This window comes from Macroventuria anomochaeta (genome assembly GCF_010093625.1).
Source record: "Macroventuria anomochaeta strain CBS 525.71 unplaced genomic scaffold BU25scaffold_18, whole genome shotgun sequence".
Lineage (NCBI taxonomy): Eukaryota > Fungi > Ascomycota > Dothideomycetes > Pleosporales > Didymellaceae > Macroventuria > Macroventuria anomochaeta.
The window spans coordinates 415,608-426,618 of NW_022985379.1; the positions used below are offsets into that span (position 1 = coordinate 415,608).

At 55.9% G+C, this 11,011-nt stretch overlaps 6 protein-coding genes across 6 annotated transcripts; 5 read left to right on the forward strand and 1 right to left on the reverse strand.

Annotated features, from left to right (window-relative positions):
* Positions 1-101: 101 nt before the first annotated feature.
* On the forward strand, positions 102-1,986 carry BU25DRAFT_368870 (GMP synthase). The gene is made up of 2 exons (XM_033703907.1): positions 102-1,766; positions 1,820-1,986. The coding sequence occupies exons 1-2, from the start codon at positions 179-181 to the stop codon at positions 1,855-1,857; spliced, it is 1,626 nt and encodes a 541-aa protein (XP_033561336.1). The 5' UTR covers positions 102-178; the 3' UTR covers positions 1,858-1,986.
* Positions 1,987-2,699: 713 nt separating this feature from the next.
* BU25DRAFT_393818 (uncharacterized protein) lies at positions 2,700-5,547 on the forward strand. Its single transcript, XM_033704713.1, has 3 exons — positions 2,700-3,831; positions 3,918-4,243; positions 4,320-5,547. The coding sequence occupies exons 1-3, from the start codon at positions 2,797-2,799 to the stop codon at positions 5,509-5,511; spliced, it is 2,553 nt and encodes an 850-aa protein (XP_033561337.1). The 5' UTR covers positions 2,700-2,796; the 3' UTR covers positions 5,512-5,547.
* A 2-nt stretch (positions 5,548-5,549) lies between these two features.
* BU25DRAFT_393821 (uncharacterized protein) lies at positions 5,550-6,781 on the reverse strand. Its single transcript, XM_033704714.1, has 2 exons — positions 6,567-6,781; positions 5,550-6,512 (listed from the first exon to the last, which is right to left on the reverse strand). The coding sequence occupies exons 1-2, from the start codon at positions 6,628-6,630 to the stop codon at positions 5,746-5,748; spliced, it is 831 nt and encodes a 276-aa protein (XP_033561338.1). The 5' UTR covers positions 6,631-6,781; the 3' UTR covers positions 5,550-5,745.
* Positions 6,782-6,916: 135 nt separating this feature from the next.
* On the forward strand, positions 6,917-8,548 carry BU25DRAFT_393823 (alpha/beta-hydrolase). Its single transcript, XM_033704715.1, has 2 exons — positions 6,917-7,565; positions 7,613-8,548. Exons 1-2 carry the CDS (start codon positions 6,987-6,989, stop codon positions 8,495-8,497), a joined length of 1,464 nt encoding a protein of 487 aa, XP_033561339.1. The 5' UTR covers positions 6,917-6,986; the 3' UTR covers positions 8,498-8,548.
* A 361-nt stretch (positions 8,549-8,909) lies between these two features.
* Positions 8,910-9,431, forward strand: BU25DRAFT_411222 (uncharacterized protein). Its single transcript, XM_033706501.1, has 2 exons — positions 8,910-9,075; positions 9,182-9,431. Exons 1-2 carry the CDS (start codon positions 8,931-8,933, stop codon positions 9,391-9,393), a joined length of 357 nt encoding a protein of 118 aa, XP_033561340.1. The 5' UTR covers positions 8,910-8,930; the 3' UTR covers positions 9,394-9,431.
* A 487-nt stretch (positions 9,432-9,918) lies between these two features.
* Positions 9,919-10,881, forward strand: BU25DRAFT_431735 (NADP-dependent l-serine/l-allo-threonine dehydrogenase-like protein ydfg; the record flags this gene model as incomplete). The annotated part of the gene is made up of 3 exons (XM_033708672.1): positions 9,919-10,220; positions 10,312-10,786; positions 10,843-10,881. 3 exons carry the CDS (start codon positions 9,919-9,921, stop codon positions 10,879-10,881), a joined length of 816 nt encoding a protein of 271 aa, XP_033561341.1.
* Positions 10,882-11,011: the final 130 nt, after the last annotated feature.

Here is an 11,011-nt window from a genome sequence, read left to right on the forward strand (position 1 = left end):
TCGGCATCCCGCACGCGTGAACGCAATCGATAAGAAATTTTACACTAGAGTCAGCGGGGCCCACGAGCCCTTTGCACCATCGCGCTCTTTCCCCGCTTCTACGACTCTCTTTTCTCTTGACATTCCCTTTTCTTTCCTTTTCTTTCCTTTCCTTTCACACTTCAATTCCTCAGCCAACATGACGACCGACGCCAAAGACCCCATTCCCCCGCACAAGACCTTCGACACCATCCTGGTGCTCGACTTTGGGTCCCAGTACACCCACCTGATCACTCGACGCCTGCGCGAGTTCAATGTCTACTCGGAGATGCTGCCCTGCACCACCAAGCTGGCCGACCTCGACTTCACACCCAAGGGCATCATCCTCTCCGGTGGCCCATACTCGGTCTACGAGGACGGCGCACCGCACGTCGACCACGCCGTTTTCGACCTCGGCGTGCCCATTCTCGGAATCTGCTACGGACTGCAGGAGATGGCCTGGCACTTTGGAAAGAACGCAGGTGTGGCGGCCGGCGAGAAGAGGGAGTACGGCCACGCATACCTGAAGCTCGAGCAGCACGGCGGCCACGTCGACGAGCTGTTCAAGGGCCTCGAGAACGACATTGAGGTCTGGATGAGCCACGGCGACAAGCTGAGTCACATGCCCGAGGACTTTGTCACAGTTGCGACGACCAGCAACTCGCCCTACGCCGGCATTGCGCACAGCTCCAAGAAGATGTACGGCATTCAGTTCCACCCAGAGGTCACCCACACACCACAGGGCAAGGTTCTCCTCAGGAACTTCGCCGTCGACATCTGCCAGTCAAGGACCGACTGGACCATGGGCAAGTTCGTCGACCAGGAAATTGCGCGCATCAGGAAGCTTGTTGGAGAGAAGGGCCAGGTCATCGGTGCGGTCAGCGGTGGTGTCGACTCCACTGTCGCAGCCAAGCTGATGAAGGAAGCCATCGGCGACCGCTTCCACGCCGTCATGGTCGACAACGGCGTGCTCCGTCTCAACGAGGCCAAGCAAGTCAAGGAGACGCTCGACAAGGGCCTGGGCATCAACCTGACGGTTGTCGACGCCTCCGACCTCTTCCTCGGCCGCCTCAAGGGCATCACCGACAACCCGGAGCAAAAGCGCAAAGTCATCGGCAACACCTTCATCGAGATCTTCCAGCAAAAGGCCAAGGAAATCGCCGAAGCAGCCCACAACACCCCCAACGCCGGCGAAATCGAATGGCTCCTCCAAGGCACCCTGTACCCGGACGTCATCGAGTCGCTCTCCTTCAAGGGCCCCTCGCAGACCATCAAGACCCACCACAACGTCGGCGGCCTCCCAGCAAACATGAATCTCAAGCTCATCGAGCCGCTGCGCGAGCTCTTCAAAGACGAAGTCCGCGCTCTGGGTGTCGAGCTCGGCATCAACGAGGAGCTGGTCTGGCGCCACCCGTTCCCCGGCCCGGGAATCGCTATCCGCATTCTGGGCGAGGTTACGCCTGAGCAGGTCCGTATTGCGCGCGAGGCGGATTTTATCTTCATCGAGGAAATCAAGAAGGCGGGGCTGTATAGGAATATCAGTCAAGCATTTGCGGCGCTCCTGCCGGTGAAGGCGGTTGGTGTTATGGGTGACAAGAGGGTGCACGATCAGGTTATTGCGCTGAGGGCGGTGGAGACGTCGGATTTCATGACCGCAGATTGGTATCCGTTCGATGGCGAGTTTTTGAAGCGCGTGTCGAGGCGCATTGTGAACGAGGTTAATGGTGTATGCCGTGTTGTTTACGACAGTAAGTGTACCTTTCCTCAAAGCTCAAGAGTCACTCGCTAACCGATTTCTCAGTCACCAGCAAACCCCCAGGCACCATCGAGATGGAGTAGATGTTGGCTCACTACTGGAGAAGGCGCGATATATGCGGTACAGCTAGGCTAAGCTAAGGAGTTCTGGGCACGGAAAAGTACACGAATAGATGACAGAGACTTGATGATACCCTGCATGCAGAAGGCGATAGACGAGAAACCAATAGAGCTGCGCTTCCCCTCCCGAAGTGCTGTCAAAGCTACGGACGTGCCACTGCAGCGTGTGCGGAATGGATCGTGGCAATGGGTATGTTACTGGCCTGCGGGAAGCATTTCTTAGCGCTCTACGAGTGACCTCGCCAACTTTCAGAATGATGGAGCGAGCATTGCGTCGCGATGTGGCGCATTTTTGAGCAGTTTGATGCTGCTCCTCTTTGATCCAATCTGCCATTTATGAGCAGTTTGATGCTGCTCCTCTTTGGTCGAACCTGCGCGAGCCAACAGTCTTGCAACAGTGGCCAGACACACAACACAAAAGTAGAGTCTAGACTGATTTCCCCGCGAGATGGCCGTCACAGACCTTGACAGGGAGACTTTGACAGGGAGACTTTGACAGGGAGACTTTGACAGCGAGACTTTGACAGCGAGACTTTGACAGCGAGACTTTGACAGCGAGACTTTGACAGCGAGACTTTGACTCAATTTCCACACTTTGTGTTTGTCTTTCGCTCCACGATTGCTCAAGCACAGACTCACATAGGACGTTAAACCAATCAATCAATCAACCATTCAACCATTCACCCATTCAACCATTCAATCAATCAATCAATCAATCAATTGCTCAAGCACATGTCAACGCACGGACTTCCACCTCGCTCGACCATCGGACCTCCGCCTCTCTCCGCAACTCCAAAGACAGCCATAGCTCCCCTGCATAGCCACCCAACATCAAACGTCACCTCTTCGATAAGCCACACTCTCGCATCTCCCAAAGACACCACCCCCGCTCACAAACATGCGATGAATCGCCCTTCAGCCTCGCGTTCGCGCTCGCGACCATCCCGCCCCCACCAACCCCGAACCGCCTCCTTCGCACCCTCCCTCCGCCGGCGCAACACCTCCCAATCCGTCCAAGGCCACGACTACGACGACCCGGAAGCCGCCTCGGCCGTACAAGCCGACGCAGCAATCGCCAGCGAGATCGCCGAAATCAAGCGCTATGAAGACTTCACGACAATAGACTGGGTGCAAGACGCCGCCCGCGAGTCGCTGCGCCGCAAAGCCCGCCGGAAAGCGCGTCTCTCGCAACCCTCAACCTACACTGGCAGAGTGTTTCTAGGCCGGGGGAGAGGAAAGTGGCGGCGCAAGATTGCGGAGGCGTATGATGCGGGGCAGGCGTGGATAGTCGTCACGCTCGTCGGGGCCGCGATCGGGCTGAACGCTGCGTTCCTGAACATCGTCACAGAGTGGCTGTCGGACATCAAGCTCGGGCACTGCACCACAGCGTTTTATCTCAACGAGAGTTTCTGCTGCTGGGGCGCGGAAGGCGGGTGTGTGGAGTGGAAGCGCTGGAGCGGCGTGTGGCCGGTGAATTATGTCTTGTACATGCTCTTTGCGGCGCTTTTTGCGCTCACGGCTGCCAGGTTGGTCAAGAGTTTCGCGCCGTATGCGGCGGGGAGTGGGATTAGTGAAATGAAGTGCATTATTGCGGGGTTTGTGATGAAGGGCTTCCTCGGCGCCACAACGTTATTCATAAAGAGCATTGGGTTGCCGCTGGCGATTGCGAGCGGGCTCAGTGTTGGCAAGGAGGGCCCGAGTGTGCACTATGCGGTCTGCACGGGGAACGTGATTAGTCGCTTCTTCGACAAGTACCGACGGAACGCTGCGAAGACGAGGGAGATTCTGAGTGCAAGCGCCGCTGCGGGTGTAGGGGTCGCGTTTGGGAGTCCTATTGGCGGCGTGCTGTTCAGTCTCGAGGAGATGTGCAATCATTTCCCGCTCAAGACAATGTGGAGAAGTTACTTTTGCGCGCTGGTGGCCACCGCTGTGCTGGCTGTACGTCTCACATTCATATGCCCCCTCCCCCTCCCCCCGGATCTCCGAGTCGATCTTCCAAGAGCTACGCTAATCTGGCCGTCCAGGCAATGAACCCCTTCCGCACCGGCCAACTCGTCATGTTCCAAGTGAAGTACGACCGGTCCTGGCACTTCTTCGAGATCGTGTTCTACCTCCTCATCGGCGCCTTTGGCGGTCTCTACGGCGCCTTCGTCATAAAATGGAACCTGAAGATGCAAGTCTTCCGCAAGAAGTACCTGTCCGCGTACCCAATCACCGAAGCCGTGGTTTTGGCTGTCGTGACGGCGGTGATTTGCTACCCGAATATGTTCTTGAGGATTGATATGACGGAGAGCATGGAGATTTTGTTTCAGGAGTGCGAGGGTGGGAAAGGGTATGATAGGTTGTGCGAGTACGTTTCCCCTTTACTGATCCCCCCTCCCCTCCCCCACCCCCTCCCCCAATCGAAAGAATGCTAACGATCCCAGCCGCGACCAACGTTGGCACATGATCGCTTCCCTCTTCCTCGCCTTCACGCTCCGCACCCTCCTCGTAATCATCTCCTTCGGCTGCAAAGTGCCTGCGGGCATCTTCGTCCCCAGCATGGCCATCGGCGCAGCGTTCGGCCGCATGATCGGCATCCTTGTCGAGGCCCTCCACGAGTCCTTTCCCACATCGACATTCTTCTCCGCCTGCCTGCCCGACCAGCCCTGCATCACGCCGGGCACATACGCGTTCCTCGGCGCTGCCGCGGCGCTGAGTGGGATCATGCACATCACGGTCAGCGTGGTGGTGATCATGTTCGAAATCACGGGCGCTTTAACCTACATCCTCCCAACCATGATCGTCGTCGGCGTCACCAAAGCCGTATCCGAACGTTTCGGACACGGCGGGATTGCAGACCGGATGATTTATCTCAACGGCTACCCGTTCCTCGACAACAAGGAAGAGCACACCTTCGGCGTCCCGGTGTCGGCTGTCATGTCCAGCGCGATCGCCTGTCTGCCGGCGAATGGCATGTCGTTCCGCCAGGTTGAAAGCATCATGAACGAGAACGCGTACCAGGGGTACCCGATCGTCGAAGACGTCTCGTCCAAAATTCTGCTAGGCTACATCGGACGCACCGAGTTGCGCTATGCGCTCGATCGCGCGTGCAAAGACCAGTCTGCTACCGGCTCGAGCAAAGTCTCTTTTCATACATCATCTAACCCCGCTGAAAATGACAAGGTCGATCTTAGCAAGTTCGTCGACCCAACGCCGTTGACCGTCCATCCGCGCCTCCCTCTCGAGACGGTTATGGAGTTGTTCAAGAAAATGGGCCCGCGAGCTATTCTCATCGAATACCGCGGCCGCCTCACCGGCCTCGTCACCGCTAAGGACTGCCTCAAATATCAGTTCAAAGTCGAAGCCGCAGGACATGGGGGCCATGGTGCGGGTATCGGTGAAGATGATCGCATGGAGGGTCTGTACCGTGTGATCAGCAGAGTCGCTGTGGCGGTCGATGGCGTCTGGCAGAAGGGGCTGGGAGTGATAGGCATGGGTAGACGGGGTGGAGCGGTAAGATTGAATAGCCCGGTGGTGATTCGAACGCCCGGGCAGAGCGCGGAACAGGAGGCTTTCGTTATAGATGAGCATGGTGGGGAGGAGTTGGAGGATCGGGGGAGGCCGGGGAGTAGGTAGTGAGCGATGCTGCTCAAATACTTGAGATCCCAACTGTTCGAGTTTCTTAGATTCGAGTCTCTTGGATTCGAGTTTCTTGGATTGTCCGCCTATCTTTGCGACTACTATGATCCTCCCACCAGAGGCATTTATATTGCCCTGCCATATTGAACGTCCCGAACGCCTATCCGTATGCAATGTTTCCCCGATCGTCAACCAACTCCTTATCCGTACACGGCAGTCCCATCCGGTTTCTCACCGGCCGTTAATCGCTGTAAACCCTCCCGAACTCACCCTTGCAGTTGGCGCCGCACTCACAGTCTCCTGCCCTTTTTCCTCTCCGTTCTGACGCAGGGGCCCGCGCATCTCCATCTCGATCTGCATAGCCGCTGGATCCTCCTCGCCCTCGCTATCCGCGGGTCTTTCCTCGCCAGCCCCACCATCAACATCCATAGCCTCCGTTTTCAGCACGGGCGGCACGAGCTCTTTCCTCGCCAGCGGATCGAGCTGTGTGCCGTTCTGCAGTGTCGAAGCTGTCGCCGTCATCGTCGTTGTCGTTGTTGTCCCTTCCCCAGCTCTAGCCAGCAACGACTGTGCCGCCCCCGACTCAATGGGTATACCAGGCAGCGTCGTCTGCGTCATACCATTCCCACTCTCCACCTTCCTCGTCTCCTCGACCGCCTTCCCTTTCCCTTTGACATCCACCTCCTCGCCCTCCTGAGCCCGCTCCCTCGCCGCCACCTCTTCCTCCGCCGCCTTCCTCCTCCTGTACACACCGTACTGCGTCGTCTTAGGCACAACATCAACCAGGAACTCCAGATTATCCGTCTTGCTCACCGCGCCCGAGACGTCGCGATACTGGATGTTGCGGCGCGGCTTGCGCTCTGCTTTGACGACGTTGTGGGTTGTGACAGCGAGGTGCTGGATCATCATTTCCGTGGCGAGGGCGATGGCGAAGGAGGCATTTTTGGTCACGGTGAGGCGCTCAGGGTCGGCATTGATTATTTTTTGGACGCGTGCGACTAGGTGGGTTAGAGGGAGCGCGAAGATGGGGGAGGAGGGCTGGGGGGAAATACGTGGGAGGGAGACATGGCCTGTAACTTCTTTCGAGGGCGCGATCGGGGTGTTGTTGTAGGGCATCGTGATGGAGTGTGGTGGAGCTGCAGCAGTCGCAGTGAAGTGCAGCGAGAGGTTCGAGGTGGATTGCGGGGTTGTGAGTGTCTGTGATTGTCCAAAAAGTGGTGTTGTGTCCAATGACGCGTTCGTGTCGCGCAATGGGGCTGCAGTCGGTGTATGGCGCGTGTGAGGTAGATCGAGGTCGCGAAGTGGAAGGTAGCACCGCAAGGCAGGCAGGTCTAGCCGAGCTCGCGTTGTTATGCAGGTCCCTAGATGTCAGCACTTGACGTCGCGACTTCAGGCATCATTCATCACATATAAAGCCACTCTTAGCCTGAAGGTACTCAAGGCTAATTGGCACTCTCATCGAATATATTCAGATGAGACTTCTTCCCTTGTTGCTTGCGGCCGGAGCTGCCACCGCCGAGCTCTCCCAGGTACCCTTTCAGGACACCCCAGAAGTCGAAGGCTTCCAAACTTTCCAAAGCCAGTTCTCAGAGCATCATTCCATCCGCATCAAACAGCAACAGAACGACACTCTCTGTGATGCCCGCTCGAAGCAGTACACGGGCTGGCTAGATGTTGGCTCCAAGCACATCTTTTTCTGGTACTTCGAATCGCAGGACAAGCCGTCCGAAGACCCGTTGCTGCTATGGCTGACGGGCGGACCTGGTGGATCGGGCATGATTGGCATGCTTCAAGAGAATGGACCTTGTCTGATCAATGATTATGGGAACGGGACTGTTCACAATGAGTATGGGTGGAGCAAGAATGCGAATACCATCTATGTTGACCAGCCGGCGGGTGTTGGCTTCAGCTATGTCGATGAGGGTGTACCGCTTCCTGGAACGAGCTTCACTGCTGCTGAGGATATGCATCACTTCCTGCAGCTGTTTACGAGCGATGTGTTTCCGAAGTTGAAGGGGAAGGAGTTCCACATCACGGGAGAAAGCTATGGTGTAAGTCTTCTAAATGCTTTGAATACCTCCAGGTTGATGTGTGGCAGGGCCACTACGTCCCTACTTTGGGCGCACAAATAGTCTCTCAGAACCTACTCTACCCAAAGCGGCCTCAGGTAAACCTACGGTCAATCTTCGTCGGTAACGCCTTTGTCAGCCCTCTCGACACAGCCTTCGGCTACTGGGAAACGCTCTGCACGACAAACCCTGGCGTCGAGTCCCCCGTCTTCAACCAAACACGCTGCGACATCATAGCAACCCACCTCCCTCGCTGCCTAGAGCTAGCACGTGTCTGCTACAACCACCCAGACCCCGCAATCTGTCTTGCCGGCAAGGAAGTATGCTGGAACGGCGTAATCGTGCACTACGACGGCGAGTCCGGCGCAGGAGGCCGTAACCGCTTCGACATCACGCATCCTTGCGAGACAGGAGATGACTTCTGCTACTCCGAGATCCCACGGATCGGGGAGTATCTCAATCTGCCCTGGGTATACAAAGCTCTGCATGTGCCCAAAGCAGTCGGCAATTACAGTGTCTACTCCGAAGAAATCGAAACTGCATTCTCGCTAACGAACGACCTGGGTATTAGCACACAGCCGCAGGTTCTGTACCTGTTGGAGAACGGCATTGATGTGCTGTTCTACCAAGGTAATTTGGATCTTGCGTGCAATACAGCAGGTAATCTGCAGTGGGCCAATTCTATGCCCTGGAAGGGTCAGCCGGCGTTCGTTGCGCAGAGCAAGCAGACGTGGAAGGACGGGAAGCAGGAGGTTGGATGGTTCAAGGAAGTCAAAGTCGTGACTTCTAGTGGTAGAGAAACGACCTTTGCGCTCAGTACTGTTAATGGAGCGGGACATTTGGTGCCGTTTGACAAGCCGAAAGAGGCGTTGGCGCTGGTGGACAGGTGGTTGACCAAGCGCAGTTTCGCGTAGTCGCGTGTGTCAGCAAATGATGTAAAAAGCTTGAGATACTCAGAATAGCTCATGGTGGAGCTCAAAGATTTAGGAGGTTGTGTAAATCACCGCTAATGAGCGATGTCAGCTTGTATCGAAAGATCGTGACTTATGGCAGCAAAGATCGGCCAGGAACGCATTCCAGCCCACTTCGTCCCGCAGCTGTGCATCATCGTCCCGCATCGTCTTTCTGTTTCGATGCTCGAAAATTGGTCGTGCATTTTCCCCACCATGAGATCATAGGTGAATACGTCATCGTTGTCAGGTGTCGCACACGACCTTTATAAAGGGTTTGCACAGGACGAAGCATCACTATATTCACTCATCTACCACTTCAATCACCTCAATTACACCCAATCCACCTCAACACCCCCCCCCCCCCCCCCCCCAGAAAAAAACCTCAACACACATAATGTCTGGGACCTCCAACGTCGGTAACTCCCAGGTCTACGAGGCCGGTGACCAGCGCAACTACAAAGCCTCCGAGATTGAGGAGGCAAAGAAGGAGAACCGCTTCCACGAGGGCAAGGAGAACTCTCACAAGGCTCAGGATTCCAGTAAGCTTCCCCCATCATGCCCTCGTCAGCATTGTCGACATCCATTCAACTCCTCAATGCCTCTCACCTGATCGCGTCAAACCTCAACATACTAACAACACCACAGAGGATGAGCGATCCATCGCCAACAAGCTCGAGCGCGAGTCGAAGCGCGAGAAGGAAGACGACGATAAGCTGAACGAGGAGGACCGTCTGCGCAAAGTCGACGCTACCCTGCCCGCAAAGCTCCACGGCAACGAGCCCAGCGCTGGCGCTAAGCTCGACCAGCAGCTGAGGGAAGAGGAGCAGGCTGAGCTCGAGCGCAAGGGCAAGGCGTAAATGCATCGTGCCTGTGATAAGGTTGATGCTGAGATACCCTACGATATGAGGAATGACTAGCCACTGCAGCGGCATTGAATGAAATGACAGTAATGATCAAACCTCTAAAGACTTGTGTAACGTGACACTGCAGTTGACTTCTGTACTCAATATCATCTTACGTTTTTGGCTTCAACATTTGCGATATCGCTGCACTTTCCGTAATGACGATAGCCCCTCCACAGAATTCGTGCTCCGAACTCCAAGGCCCCGCCGTCAAAGCTCCCACTAGCCTACGGAGTAACATAGTCCGACTACATACCATGGCTACCCGCAGCTCCGCCTATCGCCCCAAGAACGCTTCATAAGCACCCAATTGCTTCGTCTTGACATCTGGTACCTTACATGATTTCTCTCGGCGCAGGAAACCTTATCCGCAACACCCTTACCCTATCCCGCTGTACAAGAGCTGCCCTTAAGCCCCGCACCCAGTTCCCGTCGCCCATTGTAGTTTCCAATCTCAATCCTTCCAAGGCCTTTGAGAGAATGAGCTCCTCCCAAGCCAAACGCCTCGCAGGCAAAACCATACTCGTCACCGGCGCCAGCTCCGGAATCGGAAAGAGTACCGCGCTAGAGTTTGCGCGCACGCAGCCCGATGATCTGAAGCTTATCCTTACAGCTCGTCGCGAAGATGCGCTGAAGGAAGTCAAGAGCGAGATTGAAGGGTTCGCAAAGGGCGTCAAAGTACACGTTGTCAAGCTTGATGTTAGCAATGTCGAGGAGATCGGGAAGTTTGTGGGAAGTTTGCCCGAGGAGTTTAGGGAGGTGGATGTTTTGGTTAATAACGCGTATGCTTCCCAATTCCCTGTTCGATTCTTATTCCCAAGGCTATCCCCCAAAGTCCCAAGTCAAAGAGACATGGAAGCTGATGGTGTACAGCGGCCTCGTCAAAGGCGTCGACAAAGCCCCCTCAATCGCCCAAGCAGACATCAACATCATGTTCCAAACTAACGTCACCGGCCTAATCGCCATGACCCAAACCATCCTCCCCATCTTCCTCGCCCGCCCTGACGGTGGCCGAGGTGACATTATAAACATCGGGTCCATCGCGGGCCGCGAGCCGTACCCGGGGGGCTCCATCTACTGCGCGACCAAGGCGGCCGTGCGGAGCTTCACCGACGCACTGCGCAAGGAGCTTGTTGCGTCGAGGGTCAGGGTTATTGAGATTGACCCCGGGCAGGTCGAGACGGAGTTTAGTGTCGTCAGGTTTGGCGGCGATAGGGAGAAGGCGAAGAAGGTTTATGAGGGCGTCGAACCGTTGACGGGAGATGATATTGCGGAGGTGGTGGTTTTTGCGGCGGGGAGGAGGGAGAATGTTGTGCTGGCTGATACGCTGGTTTTCCCGAACCATCAGGTGAGTCGGTTCATGGTCGTCGTTGTACGGATGAGGGAGATATTAACATGTTATAGGCTGCGGCGACGGTTATGCATAGGAAGTCGACACTATAGATGCACTGTCAGCGAGTTGTGCATATCGACCAGGATCGGACGGCTTCTTGCGGGAATCGTAGACAAAGATTCTCCGCACGACATCCTGTCCTCTCGCGCAATACCTGATTTTGAAATGTGTGTCTTTGCC

Excerpts from the sequence above, each read along its gene's own strand:
- BU25DRAFT_368870 (XM_033703907.1), top strand. The coding sequence starts at position 179 with ATGACGACCGACGCCAAAGACCCCATTCCCCCGCACAAGACCTTCGAC. Across the intron at positions 1,767-1,819 it reads ATGCCGTGTTGTTTACGACA|TCACCAGCAAACCCCCAGGC; the intron begins GTAAGTGTACCT and ends CCGATTTCTCAG.
- BU25DRAFT_393818 (XM_033704713.1), top strand. The coding sequence starts at position 2,797 with ATGAATCGCCCTTCAGCCTCGCGTTCGCGCTCGCGACCATCCCGCCCC. Across the intron at positions 3,832-3,917 it reads TGGCCACCGCTGTGCTGGCT|GCAATGAACCCCTTCCGCAC; the intron begins GTACGTCTCACA and ends CTGGCCGTCCAG. Across the intron at positions 4,244-4,319 it reads GGGTATGATAGGTTGTGCGA|CCGCGACCAACGTTGGCACA; the intron begins GTACGTTTCCCC and ends TAACGATCCCAG.
- BU25DRAFT_393821 (XM_033704714.1), bottom strand. The coding sequence starts at position 6,630 with ATGCCCTACAACAACACCCCGATCGCGCCCTCGAAAGAAGTTACAGGC. Across the intron at positions 6,513-6,566 it reads AGGCCATGTCTCCCTCCCAC|TCGCACGCGTCCAAAAAATA; the intron begins GTATTTCCCCCC and ends TAACCCACCTAG.
- BU25DRAFT_393823 (XM_033704715.1), top strand. The coding sequence starts at position 6,987 with ATGAGACTTCTTCCCTTGTTGCTTGCGGCCGGAGCTGCCACCGCCGAG. Across the intron at positions 7,566-7,612 it reads TCACGGGAGAAAGCTATGGT|GGCCACTACGTCCCTACTTT; the intron begins GTAAGTCTTCTA and ends GATGTGTGGCAG.
- BU25DRAFT_411222 (XM_033706501.1), top strand. The coding sequence starts at position 8,931 with ATGTCTGGGACCTCCAACGTCGGTAACTCCCAGGTCTACGAGGCCGGT. Across the intron at positions 9,076-9,181 it reads TCACAAGGCTCAGGATTCCA|AGGATGAGCGATCCATCGCC; the intron begins GTAAGCTTCCCC and ends ACAACACCACAG.